At 43.7% G+C, this 26,127-nt stretch overlaps 1 protein-coding gene across 3 annotated transcripts in view; it reads right to left on the minus strand.

The window, feature by feature from the left end:
• ST3GAL3 (ST3 beta-galactoside alpha-2,3-sialyltransferase 3) overlaps nucleotides 1-26,127 on the minus strand; it is a 182,264-nt gene that overhangs the window by 143,727 nt on the left and 12,410 nt on the right. For all 3 annotated transcript variants that reach the window (XM_036347768.1, XM_036347769.1, XM_036347767.1), the window contains exon 2: nucleotides 18,304-18,448. In XM_036347768.1, the coding sequence (XP_036203661.1) occupies nucleotides 18,304-18,418 (115 nt within the window). In that variant the 5' untranslated portion in view covers nucleotides 18,419-18,448. The remainder of the gene's footprint in view (nucleotides 1-18,303; nucleotides 18,449-26,127) is intronic.

Genomic DNA, 26,127 nt, shown 5'->3' on the forward strand with positions numbered 1-26,127 from the left:
TCTTATTTTTTCTTTTAACTTCCACGTCCTTGGGGGAGAGAAAAATAATGTCCCAAATCTAGGAGCACACCCCTTGAAAGGGAACAATCTTCTGTAAAACAAGAAGTGTCCATTTGTCTAAGAAATCTGTTTTCCTGAAATTAATGGTATAATCATCGCAACTATACCCACCATTAGCCTGGAGGGTGAAGTACTACACTCACATACACAAAACACACAGCCACGAAAAAATGGCCTAGAAAGAGACACCCCAAACTTTTAAGGATGGGATATCTAACTTTTCTAGTTTATTCTGTATATTTATTTGTTGAAGTTATTTAGATGAGCATGCATTCATGTATATCTAATTTTATAAGGCATTGTATCTTATAATTTCAGACTATTAATGCTGTAGCATATGTTACACAATTTTAAAAACTTTTAAAAATGTGATATCTACATCAATATGACTCATTATATACAAAAAGGGGGAAAGACAAGACATAGGAAAAAGTTCAGGAGAAAATAAAATGAAAATTAGCTCATATTGCCTCTGAACTTTAGGTGTTTATTCTAAAATGAGCCTTATTTTGTAATGGCTCGAACACAGTTTTATTAAAAACTATAATTTCTGAGTTCTGGTCTAATTTTTAGGTCACTGAGTCAAAAGTGATTTCCAAAACGATACCACCCAAAAATCTTCCTTATTTAAATATAAATGATTTCCAAGAGTCTCTTTTATATATTTTGTGGGGGGTTTTTGTTTTTTGGTTTTTTAGAGAAAGAGAAACACTGATCAGTGGCCTAACACACGAGCCCCCATTGGGGATCAAACCCACCACCTCTTCATGTATGGATGGCTCTCCAACCGAGTCACACTGGCCAGGGCAAGAATCTATTTTATAACATATTAGAGGCCCGGTGCACAAAAATTTGTGTACTCGCGGGGGAGGGGAGGGTCCCTCAGCCTGGCCTGTGCCCTCTCGCAGTCTGGGACCCCTCAGGAGATAATGACCTGCTGGCTTAGGCCTGCTCCCGGGTGGCAGAGGGCAGGCCCAATCCCTAGGTGCAGCCCCTGGTTGGGCTCAGAGCAGGGCCGATTGGGGAGTTGGGGCGCCGCCCCCTGTCATGCACAGAGCAGGGCGATCGGGAGGTTGTGATGCCACCCTCAGTCACACTCAGGGTAGGGCCGATTGGGGGGTTGGGGCACCGTCCCCTGTCACACTCAAGGCAGGGTCAATGGGGAGGTTGCGGTGCCACCCACTGTCACGCACAGAGCAGGGCCCATCAGGGGGGTTGGGGCGCCGCCCTCTATCACCCACAGAGCAGGGTCGATCAGGGGGTTGGAGCACCGCCACTCTCACACTCGGGGAAGGGCCAATGGGGAGGTTATGGCTCTACCCTGTCACACACAGAGCAGGGCCCGTGAGGGAGGGGGGTGTTGGGGCGCCGCACCCTGTCACACACAGAGCCGCAGGGCGATCAGGGGGTTGGGGAACTCCCCTCATCAGGCACAGAGCAGGGCTGATCAGGGGGTTGGGGCGCCTTCCCCTGTCACGAACAGAGCAGGGCGGATAGGGAGGTTGTGGCCCCGCCCCCTGTCACACACAGAGCCGCAGGGCGATCAGGGGGGTTGGGCGCTGCCCTCTGTCACGCTGATCCCGGTGCCAGGAGGCCTCACGGCTCCGCTGATCCCGGTGCTAGGAGGCATATTACCCTTTTACTATATAGGATAGAGGTCTGGTGCATGGGTGGGTGCTGGCTGGTTTGCCCTGAAGGGTGTCCTGGTTCAGGGTGGGGGTCCCCACTGGGGTGCCTGGCCAGCCTGGGTGAGGGGATGATGGCTGTTCGCAGCTGGTCACACACCCATCAGGGTGGGGGTCCCCACTGGGGTGCCTGGCCAGTCTGGGTGAGGGGCTGAGGGCTGTTTTCAGGCTGGGGGTGACTGAAGCTCCCAACCGCTCCTTTTTTTCTTTTTCTTTTTTTTATTCTGGGCCAGCTTTAGCTTTGAGGCTTGGCTCCAGCTCTTAGGCCTCCGCTGCTTAAAGTAGGTTTCTGGCCTTTGCTTACAATGTTGCGATCCTGCTGGCTGAAGCCCAGCAGACTAAAGCAGGTTTCTGGGGTTTTGTTTAGCTTCTATATTTGTTCAATAGTTGCTTAGAGTTGCAGCTCAGAGGCCTGCAGCGGCAGGCGGGGAACGTTGGAGTCCTCCCTCACTGAAGCAAGCAAGCCTCATGTTAGTTTCAAGCTGCCTGGCTGCCGGCCACCATCTTGGCTGGCAGTTAATTTGCATATTGCCCTGATTAGCCAATGGGAAGGGTACCGGTCGTACGCTAATTACCATGTTTCTCTTTTATTAGGATGGAAAAAGGTCTCTAACTTGTGTTCTAAACCAATCTATTTATTGCAGATGTAGTTCAGCATTCATTTTAGATATAAGATATATTCCAAATTTTTATGTATATATAAATAAGTGCACATACTTATTGTTCAAGCACCAAGCGGCGGCTGCCGGCCCCCATCACCCCTAAGTGCTTCACCACTTCCCCTGCTCCTGAGGGGCGATCAGGGCAGCAGCCACCACTCACACCTGCTGGCAGCACTGCCCCGCTTGCAACTGCTGCTGGCGCCGGGCCCCAATTGCTCTGCGCAGCCAGTGCCATCAGCATGCGGGAGCACCAGCATTGAGAGTGGGGCTGCAGGGGACCGTGGCGGGAGGGCCCAGTGGGGGTGCGGAGGATGAGCCGACCCACCCCTGTGCCCACCTCAGCCTCGCAGCCCACAGTTCCATTCAAGGTGCACAAATTTGTGCACTGGGCCCCTATCATATAAATAAGTGCACATGCTTATTGCTTAAAGGGAAAGAGCCAGGAAAAAGTGGAGGATGGAAATGTTGGAGAGAACTGATGGTTAGAGACAATTAAATGAGGGACAAAAGAATTCCACTGGGCTTGACCACTGGAAAAAACTGGGAGGGCGAAGACCTGATTGAGGCAGTCAGGGATGCAAAGCACTGAAATGCTGTGGATGATAGCCTTGTGACTGTGACAGATGGGGCTGCCAGGACAGTCTGAGATCAGAACATGAAGGGCTTTCTACGGCACAAGAGGAAGTTCCTGACACTTCCTGCTAGAGAGCAGAACTCAGGGCTTTGGCTCTGAGACTGAACTTCACTTGATTTAATATCCCAAGGACTTGGCGAAGTATCTGGTATTCAGAAATGTTTGCTAAAATGAATAATTTATTCTCCCTTCTAAGCTACAAGAACAAGACAAGATGTTGTCAGATGCTTTGTTTTTAGTATTAACAGTCAGTCAGTAACTTCTCAAATAACTTTCATTCCTATTCTCACTTCCAAGATAGTTTCTTTTTCTCCAGTAACTGTCTAGTCCAGGGGTGGGCAAACTTTTTGACTCGAGGGCCACAATGGGTTCTTAAACTGGACCGGAGGGCCGGAACAAAAGCATGGATGGAGTGTTTGTGTGAACTAATATAAATTCAAAGTAAACATCATTACATAAAAGGGTACGGTCTTTTTTTTCAATAGTTTTATTCATTTCAAACGGGCCGGATCTGGCCCACAGGCCGTAGTTTGCCCACGGCTGGTCTAGTCCTTTTATATCCCCCATGCCAGCCATGCTAGACTTTCCATAGTTTTCCAAATATGCCATGCTCTTTCACACTTTGTGCCTTTGCCAAAATTGCCCCTAATTTATGTGTTCTAAGCCAATCTATTTATTGCATATATATTTAAGCACTCATTTTGGATATAAAATATATTCCCAATTTTTATGTATATACTAGAGGCCCAATGCATGACATTTGGGGGGGGGGTCCCTCAGCCCGGCCTGTGCCCTCTCGCAGTCTGGGACCCCTCAGGGGGTGTCCGACTGCCGAGTTAGGCCTGTGGGGGAGGGGGGGGGAGAGCAGGCCTAAGCCAGCAGTCGGACATCCCCGGAGTAGTCCTTAGCGCTGCCACAGAGGTAGGAGAGGCTCCCGCCACTGCTGCTGCACTCGCCAGCCATGAGCCTGGCTTCTGGCTGAGCGGCGCTCCCCCTTTAGGAGCGCACTGACCACCAGGGGGCAGCTCCTGCGTTGAGCATCTGCCCCCTGGTGGTCAGTGTGTGTCATAGCAACCAGTCATTCCACCGTTTGGTCGATTTGCATATTAGCCTTTTATTATATAGGATAAGTAAGTGTGCTCTCTGCACTCCTCTTTATGCTTCTCTACTCAGCTCAGATACCCCCTCCACCGAGCAGCCTCTCCAGGCATTCTCTCCATCCCTGAATTTCCCCAGCTGGTGAAACACTGGGGCAGTTAGTATCCCTACCTCCCACACTCTGTCTCACCCGTACTCCACTCTGCTGCCAGTTACCTTCCTAAAATGCAAATCTGACCACATTCGTTTCCTGCTCACATGCTTTCACCAGCAGCTTCCGTCTGGCACAAAGTCCAAACTCAGCATTCCATTCAACACTGTCTCCTGGCTCTTTTCCAGGTCCCTACACCTTTATTCAGGGGATTCTTTCTGCCTAAAATGCACTTCTCACCTATTCATTCATACTTCAAGTCCAGGCTTGAGAGCCTCTTCCTCTACAAAGCCTTTCCTACACCCACCCCCTAACACTGCACTTCAAGATCCAATGACCCACTCCTTGTGTAACAGTACCAGTCTCCCTTCCTACGTGCCCCACAATCCCCTTCATTAATTTTTTTTTAAATATATTTTATTGATATTTTACAGAGAGGAAGGGAGAGAGACAGAGAGTCAGAAACATCGATGAGAGAGAAACATCAATCAGCTGCCTCCTGCACATCTCCCACTGGGGACACGCCCGCAACCCAGGCACATGCCCCCGACCGGAATCGAACCCAGGACCCCTCAGTCCACAGGCCGACGCTCCATCCACTGAGCCAAACCGGTTTCGGCTCATTAATTTTTTATTATGGTATTTACTTTATTTTTAAATATCAATTAACGAAGACTGTAAGATTTCAGTGTTTTTACAGGAGAGTAGGGGCTTTTTAGAAGGTTAGTGAGCACTGTCCACAAGCTCTACATCCCTCTGTCTTAGCATAGGTAACATTTGGAGCACTTCTTTTTAAACAGATCTCATCAGATTATAATTCCTCAAAAGTAGGGACTGAGGCTTATTTAGTTTTGATCTTAAGAGACTAGTACAGTAACTATCTTAATAAGTATAATTAAGCGGCATTGAAATGAACTTCGCTGAGGAAATAATAAAGGACAATTTTGAATTCTAGGTACTCAAATAGAAATGCCAGAAGAAACTTCTGTGTTCTGGTCATTCTCCTCCACACAGAAGCCCAGAATTTCCACCAGGCATCTCCATTAAGTGGAAGGACCTTCAATGGCCCTGCTGCATCAAATATGAACCTGCATACCGGACACTGAGGCCCTCGATATCTGCCTCCACCCTCCCTCTCCCATCTTCTGTCTCACTACCCCTCACCCACACCGTTCTTCACGTCATTCTCAGCGATCATACTTGCTTCAGAAATACTGCCAACGTTCTACTTCTCTGGAGTCCCTTCCCCAGGTGCCAAGATGCCACACCCCACCTGCCAGGGTCCCTGCGTCAGAGCCCCTCTTCCCCAAAGGCTCTCTGGACTTCGCTTCTTCCTTCTGATCTCTGACACACTTTACCTGGCCCCGTCTCACCCTTGGCTCCTTCCTGTGAGCCTCAGCGTTCAGTGTGCAAACTTCTCAGGCCCCGTCCCTCCCTCCTATGTGCCCCACACAGCCCAGACCAAAGCTGAACTACTGTTGAGTGACAGAATGTCACTGATATCTCTGCCCTGGCTTCTCTCACACCCACTCAGCGCTGCCTGGGTGGTATTTACATGAATCCCCGCAAGCAGCTTTCAGTGCTATATACATGAGCATTTCTTTGTAGTCCCTATCTCACGGCTACCTCCGCGTCACCACGAGGAAGACATTCCTGCTGTAGCTGAGGGAGAGAGAAGACCTGTTTTCATAGCCACGTGACAGGATCAGAGGCTTTGCAGTTTTCTTCTGTACCACTGAAAATAAACATAGCCGCCCGCACACACACACCTGAAGTTATTTTGCCTTTTTGCCTTTCCTGAGCTAAGAATTCTTAAGTTTTCAGTTCTTTAATACTCTGCTCCATCCCTTCTCTCTAGTAAAATTTTGCTTTCCCAGTCTGTTAAAATACCCCCAGGTAAAGAAAACCATAATATTATGATGGTGGAAATTTAAATATGTAACTCTGGGAAATTAAAAAACATATAGTTTTGAAGTGTCTTTAATTCATCAGTAATGATGAAATCTGGCCACCACAAGGGTATGAGCAACATAATACTGTAGCAATGAGGGTTATATTCCTTCCTTCTCCCCTGACCACACTACTGCTCTAGCAGATCCCCGGGAGACAGGAAGGCCCGTGACTGGGGTCTGGTCAATGAACCACGGTTTGCAGGACATCACCTGCAGGCCTGGCCCAGAGAGGCCCTCTGCGTATCCTCCAAGTTCTCGCCCCTTTCTCCTCTGTGCGCCAGATCAGAGGACCCCGTGGAGGATTCAAGGCCCTAGGAGTGGGCGGGGTGACCAGATGGGAGGAATCTGTGTCCCTGAATGTATGAGGTGGAACAGAACTCCTTCCCCAACCCCCACACATCTGCACTAGATTGTGACAGGAAAGAAAAAAACCTTCACTGTCCGGCCATTGGCATTTTGGGGGTAGTCGGTAACAGGAGGGAGCCAGCCCTGACTGAAATGACATTATCATGAATTCTTAAAGTTAAAAATAACAATTATTCCTACGTTTTACTTACAAGCAACTCTGTCTACAGCGATCCTTGGTTACGCCACACTAGCCATATTACTATTTTCCCTTCCAGGTGACTTGGGCACAGTGGAAGCTACAGTGTGCCCCTCAGATTGGAAGGACCGGTCTGCTGCTGGGATCAGCGTCAGCCCTTTTCAGGAAATGCCTTGGCTGAGACAGCTGTCTTGCCCAGAGTCATGTCTTTCCAGGGTGGCCTCCTTTACTGACTAGTGGTGTCCAATGACAGGTCAAGGAGAAACTCCCGGTATAAAGGCACAGCCCCCTTCCCCTAACTCAGACGGACTAGCCCAATTTCACATCCCTGCGGGGCTGGCTGAGACCTTTCTTGGGGCTGAATCCCAGTCCAACTTGTCCTCTGTACAATCATGCTTCCTTCTCCTCCCTTCCCATCTGTTTCCTTGCAGGATCATTGGTCCCAAAACCACTCCCTAATAAGCTTTCCACACTCTAATCTCTATCTCAGAATCACTTCCCTATGACCCAACCTGAGACAGGCACTGTATCCTTGATGCAGTATCATGTTACCCAACTCTGCCTCAGTATATGGCACCAATCCCAGCTTTTCCAATCAAAAATGAACATATGCAAAATCACACTGGGATGGAAGCTTAAAAACTGAGACTCTCCAGAGAAATTCAGAATGTATTATACTATTAAAAGACTAATGCTTTGCAAGAAAATAAATGAGACCACATTTTGACAGCCCCTTTGAGAAAGGGAGCTTTGAAATTATCCCAACAATAATATTACCACCTTGCTTGTCATCAAATAAAGAAATTATTAAGTATATAACGAAGAGCCATGTAACAAAAGTTACTGAGGATCTATTATCCATCTGTGCGGGTACCTGGTATTACAATTAGGGCAGTTACTTCTTGCGTGCTCACCACAACACAGTGCTAAGAGCTTTACACACACTCACTCATTAAATCTTTCACTCGTTCTGCAGGTGATAAAACTCAGGTTCAAAGAGCAAATAAATTACCAAGTCACAGACTAGGACTCAAAGCCAGAATAAGTTTACTCCAAAGCCTCAACTCTCTGGTATGTCTTGCACATTGCAATTATCTCTTGCATAGTTAAGCTCTGAGACAGTTCAAGTACTGTAACTAGTTCACTAAGTAATTTGCAAGAAGGGAGGGAGAGCAAAAGGCAGTATTAGGGTATCCCCCAAAAAAGTGTACAAACACTTTGAATAATTATAAAGGCAGGGTTTATTAAAATACATTTCATTTTCAAAATTGAGCTATCAGCTGTTCAAGTGTGTATACATCTTTTGGGATGCCCTGTATGTCATTCCAAAATCTATGTTCTCTCCTTCACCTCGCTATTGCTTCCACTGGTGACAGATATAGGTGCACATGGTTTAATGAATGAGTTAAAGAACAATCCCATACACCACGTTGCCAGAAGGAAGATACGCAGCACAAGCCTGTCCTGTGGCAATCCAAAGGTTCTCCTGCCCTCTTGTGGCTCCAGGCGACTGCTACATAGCAAAGCTCTATTAAAAAGCTAAAATACCATATAAAGGCACTTGGCAGTCAAACCAAAACAGCAGGAGACAACTGTGATTGGCTCAAAATGGAGTAAATTTAATAATGTAAAAATCTGATTTTTCCACTTTTCCGTGCCAACTATTGCTGGTAATAAAAAAGCTCATAATAAGAATAAGAATACTGGAGCTCAAAGAAAAAAATCAGTATTCTGCAATGGTAATAAAGAATAATAACCATGCCCTAACCTGTTTGACTCAGTGGACAGAGCATCGGCCTGCGAACTGAAAGGTCCCAGGTTCAATTTCGGTCAAGGGCACATGCCCGGACTGTGGGCTCCATCCCCAGTGGGGGACTTGCAGGAGGCAGCCAATCCATGATTCTTCTCTCATCATGGATGTTTCTCTCGCTCTCTCCCTCTTCCTTCCTCTCTGAAATCAATAAAAATATATTTAAAAATAATAACTAGCTATATGTATTCAGAACAATGATAAAAATTTAAAACATTCTAAACCCCAAACAAAACTCCTGATCCTTGCTTTTTACACATAATATAAAGACTATCCCCCCCAAATGTATACACACACTCTGAATAATTATCAGGGTAGTGTTTATTAAAATATACTTCATTTTCAAAATTGAGCTACCAGCTGTTAAAGCGTGTGTACATTTTGGGGGGACACCCTGTATTTTAGAAATCTTATCCTATCAGCATATACAGAGCCTCCTCATTCTTCAGGTGCAGAACACCCCATTGGATAGCTGAACTTGGCCTCTACTGATGAACAGTTAAGTTACTTCCAAGCTTTTGTTATTAAAAACAATGATGCGCCCTGACCAGTTTGGCTCAGTGGATAGAGCAGTGATGGCGAACCTTTTGAGCTCAGCATGGCAGCATTTTGAAAAACCCTAACTTAACTCTGGTGCCGTGTCACATATAGAAATTTTTTGATATTTGCAACCATAGTAAAACAAAGGTTTATATTTTTGATATTTATTTTATGTATTTAAATGCCATTTAACAAAGAAAAATCAACCAAAAAATGAGTGTCATAGGTTCGCCATCACTGGGATAGTGTCGGCCTGCAGACTGAAGGGTCCCAGGTTCGATTCTGGTCAAGGGCATGTACCTTGGTTGCGGGCACATCCCCAGTAGGGGTTGTGCAGGAGGCAGCTGATCGATGTTTCTCTCTCATCGATGTTTCTAACTCTCTATCCCTCTCCCTTCCTCTCTGTAAAAATTCAATAAAATATATATAAATATATATATATTATTGATATATATATATATATATATATATATGTAAAACCAATGATGCAACAAACAAACAAAAAATGCTGCAGTGAGTACTACTGTACATAGATCATTTCGCAAGTACCCAGAAATGCCTGTAGATGAATTCCTAGAAGTGGAAATGCTGGGTCAAAGGGCGCACACATGCCCTCGCATTCCTTCCTTTTTGAAACTTCTTTCTACAACTTTCCCTCTCTCTATGACTGCTCAGGCTTCTTAAAAGTTTAAGAACCACTGCCCTAACCGGTCTTGCTCAGTGGATATAGCCTCAGACTGGGGACTGAAGGTTTCCGGGTTTGATTCTGATCAAGGGCACATGCTTGGGTTGCGGCCTCAATCCCCAATGTGGGACATGCAAAAGGCAGCTGATCAATGATTCCCTCCCATCACTGATGTTTCCATCTCTCTCTTCCTCTCTGAAATTAATAAAAATATATATTTTTAAAAGTTTAAGAACCACTGTTTATTCAGGGTGACTTTGAAGGAGTGACCACATGCTGCTCACCCCTTAGTTGGTAGCTCCCAAAGTTTTGATCCTTGTCCTCTTTCATCCTGTATCCTCTCTCCCAGCTATCAGTTTTTTTCCTTGAAGACAACCAAAGTTATTATTTCTGGGTATTGTGCTTCCAGAGTTATGTTACATACAGGTGTGCAAATCCTATAATAAAAGGGAAATATGCAAATTGACCCTAACAGCAGAATGACTGGGAATGACTGGTCACTATGACACACACTGACCACCAGGGGGCAGACGCTCAATGCAGGAGCTGCCCCCTGGTGGTCAGTGCGCTCCCACAGGGGGAGCTCTGCTCAGCCGCAAGCCAGGCTGATGGCTGCCAGCACAGCGGTGGTGGTGGGAGCCTCTCCCGCCTCCTCAGCAGCGCTAAGGATGTCCAACTGCAGCTTAGGCCTGCTCCCCGCTGGCAAGTGGACATCCCCCGAGGGCTCCCGGGCTGCCAGAGGGATGTCTGACTGCCAGCTTAGGCCCGATCCCCCGGGAAGCAGGCCTAACCTAGCAGGTAGACATCCCCTGAGGGGTCCCAGACTGCGAGAGGGCACAGGCCGGGCTGAGGAACCTCCCGAGTGCACAAATTTTTGTGCACTGGGCCTCTAGTACATATATAATACATATGCCTGTGTATGTACAAATATGAACATACATATACAAGACTTCCCCCCCTTTTATATAAATAACTAGAGGCCCGGTGCACAAAATTTACGCACGGTAGGGTCCCTAGGCCTGGCTGGCGATCAGGGCCCATCTGTGGGGCAATCGGGGGGCCCCCACTGGCACCCGCCTTGGTTGGCCTGGGGCCTGTGGGCTGTAGGCAGCTCTTGCATTGAGCGTCTGCCCCCTGGTGGTCAGTGCGCCTCATAACAACCGGTTGTTCTGCTGGTCATTCTGCCGTTTGGTCAATTTGCATATTAGGCTTTTATTGTACAGGATAGCATTTCCATCTCAAATTGAAGCAGTTTTAAAGGGATACCTCCAAGCAGCAGCCATCACAGGAGATAAAATTGTGGTCCAAAACATTTTCAAACAATAGTTATTTGCCTGACAACTGGAGTGAACCTGAAGGAGGAGATCAGATTAAAGGGACTATCTGCCCTGGCCAGTGTGGCTCAGTTGGTTGGATATCGTCCTGTACACTAAAAAGTCAGGGCACATACCCAGGCGCAGGTTCAATCCCGCTCAAGGCACATGTAAGAATTAACCAATGCCCTAATCCCGGGGTTGGCAAACTGTGGCTCACGAGCCACATGCAGCTCTTTGGCCCCTTGACTGTGGCTCTTCCTAAGCTTTAGGAGTACCCTAATTAAGTTAATAACAATGTACCTACTTATATAGTTTAAGTTTAAAAAATTTGGCTCTCAAAAGAAATTTCAATCGTACTGTTGATATTTGGCTCTGTTGACTAATGAGTTTGCCGACCACTGCCCTAATCGGTTTGGCTCAATGGATAGAGCGTCGGCCTGTGGACTAAAGGGTCACAGGTTCGATTCCGTTCAAGGGCATGTACTTTGGTTGCAGACACATCCCCAGTAGGGGGTGTGAAGGAGGCAGCTGGTCAATGTTTCTCTCTCGTCAATGTTTCTAACTCTCTATCCCTCTCCCTTCCTCTCTGTAAAAAGTCAATAAAATATATTTTTTTTAAAAAAGAAAGAAAATGCAAATCAAGTCCAATTTAAAAAAAAAAGAACCAACCAATGAATGCACAAATAAGTGAAACAACAGATGTTTCTCTCTCTCTCTCTCTCAAAATCAATAAATAAAAAATAAAACGTATTGTCTCCCACCCTGGCCTACTATTTCAAAAGGTCTCGGAAAGTACCCACAAATTAATTCAAGAGCTAGAGGAAGTATGGAGCAGAGGTCAATAAGTAAAAGATCAGAGTCTAAATATGATCTTTGGCAGCTGTGGTTAGTCATGTAGGAAAAATTTTTGTTTGACTTCACTTTTTCTTAATGAAAGTTTTCTAACTACATAAAAGTAAAGAGAAGAGTGTAATAAGCCCTGTCCTACAGATTAAACAATTATGCAAAACATTTTGCTACTGGCTTCCTGGTTTTATTCCTTCATTCTCTCCCCTTCCTTCCCTGGCCCCTCTTTCTTTCTCCCTCTCTGTTTTTTGGCTACATAGTTTTATCAAGTCCCTGACATCATGCTGTTTCATCCCTAAATAGTTCTTCTGGTCACAATTATAAAATACATTTTCTTACATGATCCCAATATCATTATCACATCTAACAAAGTTAGTAACTTCTTAGCTCAGTCCACATTCATATTTCAATTATTTAAAAAAAATCTTTTTACAGTGAGCCTCTTAAGTTTTAATGGAACTATATAGCCAAAGAAATTCCATACCCAGCCAGCAATAGCCCGTGACTATTAAATCTTAACAGAATTCCCAGTCTCAAACCCCCACCAACAGGAAATGAACTGCTCAAGTTGTACACTTCCAGGAGGGGCGTTCCTCCCACGGCCGGCCTGATGGCCCACCCTGACGTGGCCTTGGCAGGGAACAGTTAAAGAAGAACCATCCTATACCCTTTAGTTTCTTCCTTCTAGCCCACCAGTCCTAAATGACCAGGAATCTGCTGTCTCCACAGGTTTGCCTATTTTGAACATTTCATATAATATATGGTCCTTTGGGACTAGCTTCTTTCACTTAGCATAATGTTTTCAAGCTTCATTCATATTGTAGGACATCAGTATCTCATTCATTTTTATTGCTGAATAACATCCCATTGTATAGACCAGCAATCTTCAACCGTTTTCATCTCACAGTACACATAAACTACTAAAATTCTGCAGCACACCAAAAAATATACTTCTTGCCAATCTGACCAAAAAAAAAGTATAATTTTGATTCAGTTACACCAGACAGCTATTGTTGTGTTGGCTGTTCTCATTTTTTTATTTGACAATCTAAGGGAAAAGAGATAAAAATAGCAAGGTATTGCATGTTTTTTAAAAATTCTTGTGGCACACCAGTATGCCTGGCATGGCACACCAGTTGAAAATCGCCGGCAGACATACCACTTTTATTTATCCCATTCACCAGCTGGTGGACTATTGGGTTATTTACACTTTTTGGCTATTAGGAATAATGCTTCTATGAAAGCTCACATACAAGTTTTAATGTGGACATATGTTTTCATTTCTCTTGAGTTTATATACCTAGGAGTGGAACTGCTGGGTCAAATGGTAACTCTATATTTAACTTTTTAAGGAACTGCCAGACTGTTTTCCAAAATGGCTACACCATTTTACATTCCCACGATCTGGGTATGAGGGCTCCAATTTCTCCACATCCTCGCCAACACTTGCTACTATCTGTCATTTTTATTATAACCATTCCAGTGGGTGTTAAGTGGTATCTCATTGCAAATTTGCATTTCCCTAGTGACTATTGATGTTGGACATCTTTTCAAGTGCTTATTGACCATTTGTATATCTTTGTTGGAGAAATGGCTATCCAGGTCCTTTGCCCATTTTAAAAATTGGATTGTCTTCTTATTGTTGAATTATAAGAGTTATGCCTTCTATTCTTTCCCATTTTTTCCATTGAGAATAAAAGGTTGCTAACCATCAAAAAGAGCATTGATTGTTTTTTTCCTATAGCAAAAAGTAACCACCAGAACTACTTTAAAACCCAACCAAATCCATCAACAACAGCTTCACTTCAGTGACCACTGCTCTGAAAGTCATCCTATTCAACAACAGCCTTATTCATGGAATTGGGAATCCACAGCTAAAGGTCAACCAATCCCTAAACACTCTCACTTCTGAAAGTCCCCCAATCCCTGAACTCCACTTTTTTGAAGACTCAAGAATACAGTGGTTCTTAGATTTCTGATATTAGACCCTTTCACACTCTTAAAACTTACTAAGGACTCCAAAGTGTTTGTGTATGTGGATGAATGATTTTATTAATACTAGAGGCCTGGTGCACAAAATTTGTGCACGGGGGGTGGGAGGGCAGGGAGTGTCCCTCAGCCCAGCCTGCACCCGCTCCAATCTGGAACCCCTCGGGGGATGTCCGACTGCTGGTTTATAGGATCAGGCCTACACCGGGAGTCGGACATCCCTCTCACAATCCAGGACTGCTGGCTCCCAACCGCTCTCCTGCCTGCCTGCCTGATCACGCCCAACTACCCTCCCCTGCCGGCCCGATCACCCCAACTGCCCTCCCCTGCCAGCCCGGTCGCCCCCAACTGCCCTCCTCTGCAGGCCTGGTCGCCCCCAACTGCCCTCCCCTGCTGGCCTGGTTGCCCCTAACTGTCCTCCCCTGCAGGCGTGATTGCCCTCAACTGCCCTCCCCTGCTGGCCCGGTCACTCCTAACTGCCCTCCCTGCCAGCCTGGTCACCCCCAACTGCCCTCCCCTGCCGGCCTGGTTGCCCCCAACTGCCCTCTTCTGCAGGCCTGATCACCCCTAACTGCCCTCCCCTGCTAGCCATCTTGTGGCTGTGGCACTGCCACCTTTTAGGGCGGGGCAGTCAATTAGCATATTCCCTCCTTATTGGTTGTGGGTGCCACCATCTTTGAGGGCAGGGCAGACAATTAGCATATTCCCTCTTTATTAGATAGGATTTGTTATATTAAAACATTTTAAAAGTATGAATTCATTTAAAATTAACAATAGAAAAAATAACTTTTCTGAAACAGAACAAGTAGGAAAGCGTAATTTTACATTTCTGCAAATCTCTTTAATTTACAAGTTAATAAAAGAAATTTGGATTTTCACCAGTTTCTAATTCAATCTGTTGTAAAACATTTGTTTTGACTATGCACTCAATGTAGGAACAGTTAAGTATATAAAGTAAACACTGACAAACAAAGGGAGAGATTGACAGTAACATCCCACTGACATCAATGGATAGATCATCCAGAGAGAAAATTAAGGAAAGAGAAGTTTTAAATGACACATTAGATCAAACGGACTTAACAGATAATTTTAGAGCATCTCACCCAAAAGCAATAGAATATACCTTCTTTTCAAGTGCACAGAAACATTTTCCAGGACAGACTGCATGTTAGGCTGCAAAACAAGTCTCAAGAAATTTAAAAAGGCTAAAATCTATCAAGTACCTTCTTTGATCACAATGATATGATACTAGAAATCAACCATAAGAAGAAAATTGAAAAACACATGGAGGCTAAATAACAAGCTACTAAATAATGAACAGATAAAAATGAGATCAAAGAGGAAAATAAACATACCTTGAGACAAACAGAACTGAAAACATGATCTCAAAAATCTGTGGGACACAACCAAAGCAGTTCTAAAAGAGAAATTCATAGCAATACAGACCTACCACCCTGAGAAACAAGAAAAATCTCCAAAAAAAAACCCTTACCTTACATATAAAGGAAAAAGAAGAACAAACAAAACCCAAAGTAAGTGGAAGGAAATAATAAAAATCACAGTGTGAAAAAAAAAACCAAGGAGAGACTTAAAAACAATAGAAAAGATCAATGAAACAAATAACTGGTTCTTTTAAAAGATAAACAAGATTGATAAACCTTTAATCAGACTCATCAAGAAAAAAAGGGGCCCTAACCGGTTTGGCTCGGTGGATAGAGCGTCGGCCTGCGGACTGAGGGGTCCCGGGTTCGATTCCGGTCGGGGGCATGTACCTGGGTTGCGGGCACATCCCCAGTGGGAGATGTGCAGGAGGCAGCTGATCGGTGTTTCTCTCTCATCGATGTTTCTAACTCTCTGTCTCTCTACCTTCCTCTCTGTAAAAAATCAATAAAATATATTTAAAAAAGAAAAAAAAGGGCCCAAATATGTAAAATCAGAAATGAAAGAGAAATGACAGCCAACACCACAGAAAACAAAGCCATTATTAAAAAAAAAAAAATACTACGAACAATTATATAACAACAAATCGGACAATGTGGAAGAAATGGATAAATTCCTAGGACTGTACAATTGTCCAAGACTGAATTAGAAACAGAATATCTGAACAGACCAATAATTATTAAAAGATCAAATGAGTAATCAAAACTCCCAACAAATAAGGGTCCTGGACTAAATGGCTTCACAAGAGAATTTTACCAAGCGTTCAATGAAAAATTAATACCTATCCTTCTCACCCTGTTTGATTGCTCAGTGGTTAGAGCATCAGCCCATGGACTGAAGGGTCCTGGGTTCAATTCCTGGTCAAAGACACATACCTTGGTTGCAGGCTCATCCGTGCATGTGTGGGAAGCAACCAATTGATGTGTGTGTGTGTGTGTCTCTCTCTCCCGTTCCTTCCTCCCTCCTACTGTCTCTAAAAAACAACAACAACACACAAAAAAACTATCCTTCTCAAACTATTCCAAATATTAAAGACGAGAAAAGGCTACCAAAATTATTTTATGAGGCCAGCATTACCCTGATAACAAAAACAAAGACACTACAAAAAAAGAAAATTATAGGCCAATATCCCTGATGAACATAAATGCAAAACTCAACAAAATATCAGCAAACTTAATTCAGCAATACATTAGAAAGATCATATACCATAATCAAGTGAAATTTATTCCTGGGATGCAAGATTGGTTCAATAGCCACAAATCAATGTGATACACCACATAAACAGATTAAAGGATAAAAACATATGATCATAACAATAGATGCAGAAAAAGCATTTGACAAATTCCAACAGCCATTAACTGTGTAACTTAGATAAACTAATGAAACTAAATACTTCAGTTGCTCAACTGGAAAATAGAGATAATAATAGCATATTCATATGGTTATAGTAAGAAGTAAATTAAATAAAATTAAATGTATGAGGCCTGACAAACAACAGGTCTTCCATAAAGTTAGTATCTTTCTTAACTTCTCCCGCATAATACTATCTAATCCTTGATTATGTCTTCTACAGGTCAGTAGCTCTTATCGGAAATAGAGACCCCCATCCCTTGCACATGTTTCCATCTATTTTATGGATACAGATTAATTTATCCATTATGGCTACAGACAATGCCTCTAACCACAGACTTTTGCACTGCACTGATATAAACACTCCTTATTGTGGGTAGTCTCCTTGATTTTAAAAATAAGTTGGGACACAAATTTAAGTAAACTCCGGAAACACAAAGTAATTACTGGCAATTATAAGCTAAGCAGTTAAAAGGCATTTAAACATTCCATATAAAACAATGAAGACATAACACTCTATTTTAAAAATGGGCTTGCAACTGCTTCAGTAGTTTGGGCCATGTGAGAAATAAGTGAACTACTTCATAGGAACAGTTCCCGTGTTAAGGTCTCAACACGAGGCCAACTGTCAGATGCCTCTTCCAACTCATTCTAGCATTTTGACCTCATATTGAGAGACTAACTCTACTCTCAAGTGAATTCTACACTTTTATCAGGTAGATGTTTGGGAAAATAAAACTACTTCAGAGAAGAGACATTGACTAAGAATCAGAACAGATTACCTGGTATTTCCTGCAACAAGCCTTCAGACCAAAGAACCAAAAGGAAAACTACTTGTGTTCAAAAAGAGAATGTGCAAAGCTGGTGTTGCTCAGTGCAAACCTTCAACGGCAAGCCTAAACCACAACACAGGCAACACTGGGTGAACGAAAACCAAGTCTGAAGGGTTCAGGCAGGTATACAGAACATGCTGGGTGACACATGAGGCCTGAGGTACAAATGGAAGAAAGGGATTAGGAGTTATTGACTGGAAAGCCAGCACAAGTTCAGGACCAGCAAAGGCTACAAAGATGAAGCAGACAGATCTTCTTTAGGAAAATAAAACAAAGACAATATTAAATTGAAAATCCAAGGAAAAGATAAAGATGAAGTTTGAAGGGAAAAAGAAAACCAACTTCACTCCCAAGCCCTAAGGCAATAAATGGCCAATGGGAGCAGCAATTCACTAAGTCATTAAGAACAACATCCAAGGACTAGAAATACTAGTACAGTTCTAGTTTTTATCGAAAAAATAGCACTTTTTCACTGGGTTCATATAAGAATTTGCCATGGCATGCAGTTGTTGTTTTTGTTTGTTTTTTTTGTAAGTTCTTAACTTACAGTAACAAAAGTAGTCAACTTCTAAGCCTAAATCCCAGAAATGGTTAGTTTACTCTCACTGCCCATCTCTGAAGAATCTGAGAACATTGCAGCTACGTGAAAATCCCATCGCTGATCTGCAGCAGGCTTTTCGGGGGACAGGCTAGAGCGACCATACTTACTGGAGTCCTCCCACTGGAGAAAATGTAGCTTCCATGCAGAATAATACAAAAACCCCAGGACCAGGAAAAGGCAGAGGGCTAGCAGCAGATTGCGCACAAACACCAAGAGGCCCATCTTCACATGATTTACAATGTCCTACATGACCTAAAAAACAAAACCACAAAACAAAACCAATTGAGGTCTGAAAAGAAAAAGCAATCATCTTACTGATATACTCTACCTTGAAGTAAGTCTTTATAGAAGAATTTTCAAATGAAGAACCTGGAATTACCAGTAAGTTCATGACACGGCACGTTCCCACCTGCTCATCCGTGTCTTAGGACAGCTTCACCAGTCACTCAGCAGTCATCTGTGTCCTGTCTCTCCCTCATTCCTGACATCCAATCAATGACCAAATTCTGGTAATTCCAACCTCCCAAATAAGTATCAAATCATATCCCCCTCCCCACCATCACTACCCTCCATCCTTGTGACCACTATATTCCCAAAGACAAGTTTCCCTGCCTCCAAATTTGCATTCTCCCAAATCCATTTTCCACACAGCACAGCAGTTGTCTGATAATAACACAAAATTTGACATTACTTCCCTACCTAAACCCCTCAGTATTAGTATTCTGCTGCTGCTGTAACAAAGTACTACAGATTTAGCAGCTTAAAATAACACAAATTTATTTTCTCTGAGTTTTGTAGCTGGGTCCTCTGCACAGTCTCACAAGGCCAAAACCAAGCAGTCGGCAGGGCTTTCTGGAGACAAGAGATGGATCTGTTTCCAGAGTCATTCAGGCTGTTGGCCAAATTCAGTTCCTTGCAGCTGAAGGACAGAGGTCCCGTTTCCTTGCTGGGCTGTCAGACAGTCTTTGCTCCTGCGTTCCTTCTCATGTTTTCCATGTGGCCCCCCTCAGCCATGGTAGGTCAAGTTCCTCTGACTCTGAATCTCTCCAACTTCCCCTTCTACCACCAGCCAGATAAACTTTTTTGCTTTTCCAGCTCATGTGATTAGATGGGGCCCACTTGCATAACCCAGGATAGCCCTGGCCGGGGTGGCTCAGTTGGCTGGAGCGTACACCAAAAGGTTTTGGGTTCAATTCTGCTCAGGGCATATACCTAGGTTGCAGGTTCAATCCCAGTTCGATCCCTGGTCGGGGTGCATGCAGGAGGCAGCCGATCAATGTTTCTCACATCAATGTTTCTTCTCTCCCTTCCTCTCTCTAAAATCAATGAAAAAATAAATAATCCATGCCCTAGCTGGTTTGACTCAGTGGCTAGAGTGTCGGCCTGAGGACTGAAGGGTCCCGGGTTCAATTCTGGTCAAGGGCACATGCCTGGCTTGTGGGCTTGATCCCCAGTAGGGTGCGTGCAGGAAGCAGATCAATGATTCTCTCTCATCACTGATGTTTCCCTCTCTCTTTCCCTCTCCCTTCCTCTCTGAAATCAATAAAAATATTTAAATAAATAATTCGGGACCTAGCCAGTTTGTCTCAGTGGATAGAGCATGTGAGCACATGCAGGCTGAAGGGTCTAGGGTTCGATTCCAGTCAAGGCTCAATCCCTGGCCTTGGGCAGGCTTGATCCCCAGCCCCAGTTGGGGCACATGAGGGAGGCAACCAGTCAATGTGTCTCTCTCACATCAATGGTTCTCTTTCTCTGTCTCTCCCCTTCCCTTCCACTCTCTTTAAAAATCAATGGAGGCCTAGCTGGTTTGGCTCAGTGGATAGAGTGTTGGTCTGCAGACTGAAGGGTCCCGAGTTCGATTCTGGTCAAGGGCACATGCCTGGGTTGTGGGCTTGATCCCCAGTAGGGGGCGTACAGGAGGCAACCGATCAATGATTCTCTTTCATCATTGATGTTTCTCTCTCTCCCTCTCCCTCTCCCTTCCTTTCTGAAAGCAATAAAAATGTATTTTCAAAAAAAAAAAAAATCAATGGAAAAATATCCTTGGGTGAGGATTAACCGTAAACAAACAAATAAATAACCCAGGATAATTTCCTCCTCCCTGACCCAATTTTAAGATCCATAGCCTTAATTTTATCTGCAAAGTCCTTTTTGCCATGTAAGGTAACATATTTACAGATCCTGGGGATTAGGGCATGAACATCTTTGGGGGGCCATTCTACCTAACATCCCTTTCATTAAATTCTCATTTCCTTTAGAATAAAGTAATTGCTCTCAGAATCCAGCAGCTTCAGACTGTGCCCCATTTACTCTCTTGCTTCTCCCAACCTCATTTGTGTCCTATGCTCTAGCCATTCTATCTACTCACTGGACACTGGCATACTGTTCCTCTCCCCCGAGCCTATCTGGAATACATTCTCCACCACCTTGCTTCACCTGTTGCACATTCTCTGATACTCCCTTAAATGTAACATCAGTCAAGAAGAATTCCCAAGATCACCCTTCCCCACCCACACTCAGATATCTTAGCCATGAGATAACATACAAAGAGAAATTATGTATAAATATTATAAATGAAGTGATAAAAAGTTATCACTGGCAGGTTATATAACTGTCTACCTAGAAAAGCCAAGAGAATCGATTGTAAAAGCATTATAACTAATAGGAAGTAAGTGATTATTAGATTAAATCAAAAGCTTCTTAAAAACTGTACCAGCAATAACCAATTAGAAAATATAAAGGGGAAAAATTCCATTCATGATGGCAACAAAATCTATAAAATATCTAAAAATAAACTTAGGAGGGAATGGGCAAGATTTTCACCTAAGGACATAAAAGATACAAATACATACAGAGATAAAATAGGCTCCTTAAGTGAGAAGATTCAATCATGGAAATATGTCAGTTCTTCTGAAAGGTCAGTTCTCTATAAATTGTCTAACTCCAGTCAAAATCCATGACTATTTTTTAAATATAAAATTAATCCAAATACTTCATGCCCAAGAGAAGCCAAGATTTTTCTTTAAGTGAAAATAACGAGATGAGGATTTGCTTTACCAGATAGCAAAACCAACCGTTGTGCCTGAAAGTGGGAAAATGCTCAGGGTGAGGACACGTAAAACGGAAAAGCAGCCAGCTCAGGGGCTCAGGGGCAATAATTCTCAGATCTGGAGCACTGTAACCCACTAACCAGGATGTAGTACGTGTGGAGAGGAGAGAACCCTCCTGCAGAGTGGAAGATCAAGTAAGGAACAGAGGAGGGATAATGTAATTAGAAAGGTCACCATTTAGCAACCATTTTAGTAATAATTCAGCTAAAAAAAAAAAAAAAAGCAAAGGATGCTAAAATTAGTGGGTAAAATTTTGAGCAATGGGATCGTATATAGTACAGTCTTAAAGTATCTCCCCACAAGATACTTATTAATTATAGAGAGGGAAAAAGTTAACTTTACAACGGGGAACTATGAGAGACACTACCATAAACTAGCTGAAGGTATGATATGTGGAAGTTCTTTGAAATATTTTTGCAACTTTTTTAAGTCTAAAATTATTTTTAAAATAAAAGTTAAAAAAAGAAAAATGTTTTTAAACTAAATGCTCAAAGAAATGTTCGAATAGACATCCAATCCAAATAAGAGATTATGTAGCCACTTTACTAATAGACGTTTATGAAAATATATATATATATATATATATTTTTTAAAGGTATTTGAAATACAACTTTATTCTGATTCTAAATAAAAAGAAACGGGAATGACAGTAACAAACAAGGTTTCACCACTGAGTATTGTGATTCGACTGCAGCATTTTTATCAGAAAACAACTGTGTTCCAATATAGCTAAACATGCAGGTCCAAAAAGTGAAGGTATTTTGTAACTGCCACATTCACTCTGAAGCCCACTCCTCTCTTTCGGCATCCCAAAGATCCAGCACAGGTTCTGCTTCGCTATATAATAAAGTGGCATCACAGGACAGTTGCCTATAAAACTAGACTTCTGACGCGGGGCTCCAGCTTCCCTCTCACAGCTCGTCATCTTGGTCCGGGAGGGCGGTGGCCTGAACACAACCTCTAGACCAGTGGTTCTCAACCTTCCTAATGCCGCGACCCTTTAATACAGTTCCTCATGTTGTGGTGAGCCCCAATTTCATTGTTACAAATTGAACATAATTAAAGCATAGTGATTAATCACAAAAACAATATGTAATTATATATGTGTTTTCCGATGGTCTTAGGCAACCCCTGTGAAAGGGTCATTCGACCCCCAAAGGGGTCGCGACCCACAGGTTGAGAACCGCTGCTCTAGAGCGTGCTCACACCGCGCTGCCAGTGCTGGGACCACGACCACCTCTGGAGGGGCAAGAGCAGGCACGGCAACAAACTCCAAGCGAGGGTCTCCGCCTCGCCTTCCAGCAAGCCAGGGGAAGGGCTTTCCAAAGCTGCGGTTCCTCCTGGCAGAAATGTCGTAGTACCAGAGATTCTCCTTTCGGTGAAGACCATTGATTTTTTTAATTTTTTTTTTAATATATTTTATTGATTTTTTACAGAGAGGAAAGGAGAGAGATAGAGAGTTAGAAACATCGGTGAGAGAGAAACATCGATCAGCTGCCTCCCGCACATCCCCCACTGGGGAAGTGCCCACAACCCAGGCACATGCCCCTGACCGGAATCGAACCTGGGACCCTTCAGTCCGCAGGCCAACGCTGTATCCACTGAGCCAAACCGGTTTCGGCAAGACCATTGATTTTGCCTTCACTTTCCTGTCCTCGATGTCCACTTTGTTGCCACACAACACGATGGGGATGTTCTCACACACTCGCACCAGGTGGCTATGCCAGTTAGGCACATTCTTCTCAGTAACTCTCCAAGTTACTTGGATGTCACAGCCGTCTCGCAGTCCCCTGAGCTTCTCCGGGCCGGCCGTGTTCCCTTTGTCGGTGTGGCACACGAGGGAGTGCACCTCCATACCCAGGGTGGCTACGTACTTCTTCTCAAATTCACCCGTCAGGTGATGTTTCACCCAGGTCACTGTCCCAGTCCCACCGTCACCAACCAATACAAGTTTGAACTGAACTTTGGGCGGCCATGGTGATGTCACTTCTAGAACCGTCTTGAAAATATTTTAATAATATTAAGATACAAGTATCATATACTCAACTAAAAAATAGACTAGAATGAAACATAAAAGGCTAACCGATTAGTGCTGAGGACTTTTCTGGCTGGTGGGATGCACCTGGCCGCCTTGCACAGCCATAAAGGCACACAGGTAAAGGGGGCAGCTGCTCACAGGAGGCTCCTCAGCGTGGACCAGGCGCACAGCAGTCTGGACATAGCCCCTGCTCACATACTCATCTTATCTCAGAGGTGGTGTCTCTCTTCTGTCCAAAACCAATGCCTCAAACACTAGTGCCAGAGATTGTGCGAGGCACAGAGGACGCTAAGACCATCCAACTCAGACCCCTGCCCTAGGCGCTGTCTGTCTTCTCACTTCCTGTTCATTCTTCAACCCAACACGATCCGACCTGGCTTCCGCCTGGCATCTGAAACTGTGAGAAGAGATACAGCATGGTGCCGAGAGCCCCTTCTCTGCTTTCTTTGTCTCACAATGCCAACCCACCTTCCAGGCCTCTGTCCAAGTCTTAGCTCCTTCGGGACGCTTTCCTTAAATACAGCCCTCTCCTATGGCTGTGTGTGCTCCCGTAACACCCCATGCTACCTCTGTCACGGCATTTATAAAAAAAGTTGTTTATTTTTGTCTTTGCAAAGAATCAGCATACAGTTTAAAAGCAGAATCCATAACTTAGGTCTCTGAATCATCTGCATTTAACAGCATAGCATCTAAGGCATAGCAACAGTGTGTTTAAATTAAATAAATTTCTAATTAATGGCCCAATGTAGACATAATTAATATAGTTTGTACACATTCTAAAAAGTAATATATACTAGAGGTATAATTTGTGTATGTCTATGTATATATATAAAATTTATATGTATATAAATTTTAAAAATAGAGAAAGGTTTGGAATGCTAAGGCTTTTTAAAATTCTCATTCTACAGATATCTCCAAGGCAATCTCATTCCACTTCTGTGACTTCGTTTACCATCATTATCCCGAACTTTACATATTCTGTCTAGATATCTCTAAGTTCCATGTCCATTTTTTAACTTCCTACTCTATACGAAGATCAAGCACGTCAAACTCAAAGGCTAACACGAGCCAAATAAATGAGGTATGCGGCCCATGGGCCGCGAGTTTGACATGCTTGATCTAGATGTTTCACAGATGCCTCAGACTTCCCCTTAAGCCTCCTCTTTCCCTGTGTTCACTATCTCAATAAAAGGCAACACCTTCACAGATGTTTTTGTCAGAAGCCTGGAAATTATCCTTGACACCAATCTCCTTCTCACTCTCATCTCACCTTCCAAATATAATCAATCATCAGGTCCTATGAGTTTTGCCTGTTAAATACTTCTGAAATCCGTCCTGCCACCATCCCATTTCAAGTCACCATAATCTTTTGCTTGGCCTACTACTATAACCTCCTAATAAGCCTCCCATATCTATTCTTGATCCTAATTCATTCTCCACATAGTAGCCAATGTGAATTTATTTCACTTTGTAAAATTCCCACTATCTGTAGGGTAAGTCCCAAACCCCTTAACAAGGCCTATAAGACTCTGCATAGCCCTGGCCAGTTTGTCTCAATAGACAGAGCGTCCCCCTGCAGACCAACGGGTCCCAGGTCCAATTTGGTCAAGGGCACATGCCTGGGTTGCGGGCTCAATCCCCAGTACAGGGCGTGCCGGAGGCAGCTAGCTGATCAATGATTCTTTCTCATCATCATTGATGTTTCTATCTCTCCCTCTCCTTTCCTCTCTGAAATCAATAAAAAAAATAAATAAATAAAGACTCTGCATAATCTGGCCCCTGCCCACCTCTCGTCCCACATCTCTTGCCATCTCTCACCACCTCCCCTCTGTGAGTCTGCAACATGGCATGTTTTGAACAGGTTCTCTCCCAACGTCAGGCTAAATCTTCCTTGAGCCCAGCATTTCATCTAACCAACTCCCAATCATTCTTTAAGTCTCAGCTTAAAGGCTAATTCCTGAGGAGCCTCACCTGTCTCTACACTTCAGGTTAGGTCTCTCTCTTATAAATTCTCACAACCCCTGTATATTCCCATCCCGTTACTTAATACACTTATAATCTTACTAGAGGCCCAGTGCACAGATTCGTGTACCAGTGGGGTCCCTCGGCCTGGCCTGCAGGGATCGGGCCAAAACTGGCTCTCCGACATCCCCCGAGGGGTTCTGGATTGCGAGAGGGCACAGGCCAGGCTGAGGGACCCCACTGGTGCATGAATCCATGCACCAGGCCTCTAGTACGCATATAAAATCTTTGGTTAATCTCTTCCCGCCTTCCTCCCTTGCCCCCTTCCTCTGAGATTCATCAGTCTGTTCCATGTTTCCATGCCTGTGGTTTCCACTCCTGCATTGAGCATCTAACCCCTGATGGTCAGTGTGCATTATAGCTACCGGTCGATGGTTGCTTAGGCTTTTATATATATAGAAGAGTATTTGTTAAACATTTATATTCTGATTAATCCAGGCAGGAAACATGTCTATTGTATCACTGCTAGGTATTCAAAAATTATCTGTTCACTGACCGAATAGTCAGTCAGTAATAGTATGCACAAAAAAGGTAAAAAGGGAGTAAGGTACATAAAGCTAGGTTATTATAATTAACCATAAAAAGAAAACTAAAATTTAAACTCACTGAAACAAACTCACGAAACTCCTGTCATTTCTGAAACATTCTACAATAGGGTTTGTAGTTTTGTTTGTTCTTTTTTTTTTTTTTTTTTTCCAGAATTATACCAGGCAACAACTTTTTGTCTGAAATGTCAGAATTTTGCCAACTTTCAAATATCA

The sequence above is a fragment of the Myotis myotis genome, unplaced genomic scaffold (genome assembly GCF_014108235.1).
Source record: "Myotis myotis isolate mMyoMyo1 unplaced genomic scaffold, mMyoMyo1.p scaffold_m19_p_2, whole genome shotgun sequence".
NCBI classification, from domain to species: domain Eukaryota; kingdom Metazoa; phylum Chordata; class Mammalia; order Chiroptera; family Vespertilionidae; genus Myotis; species Myotis myotis.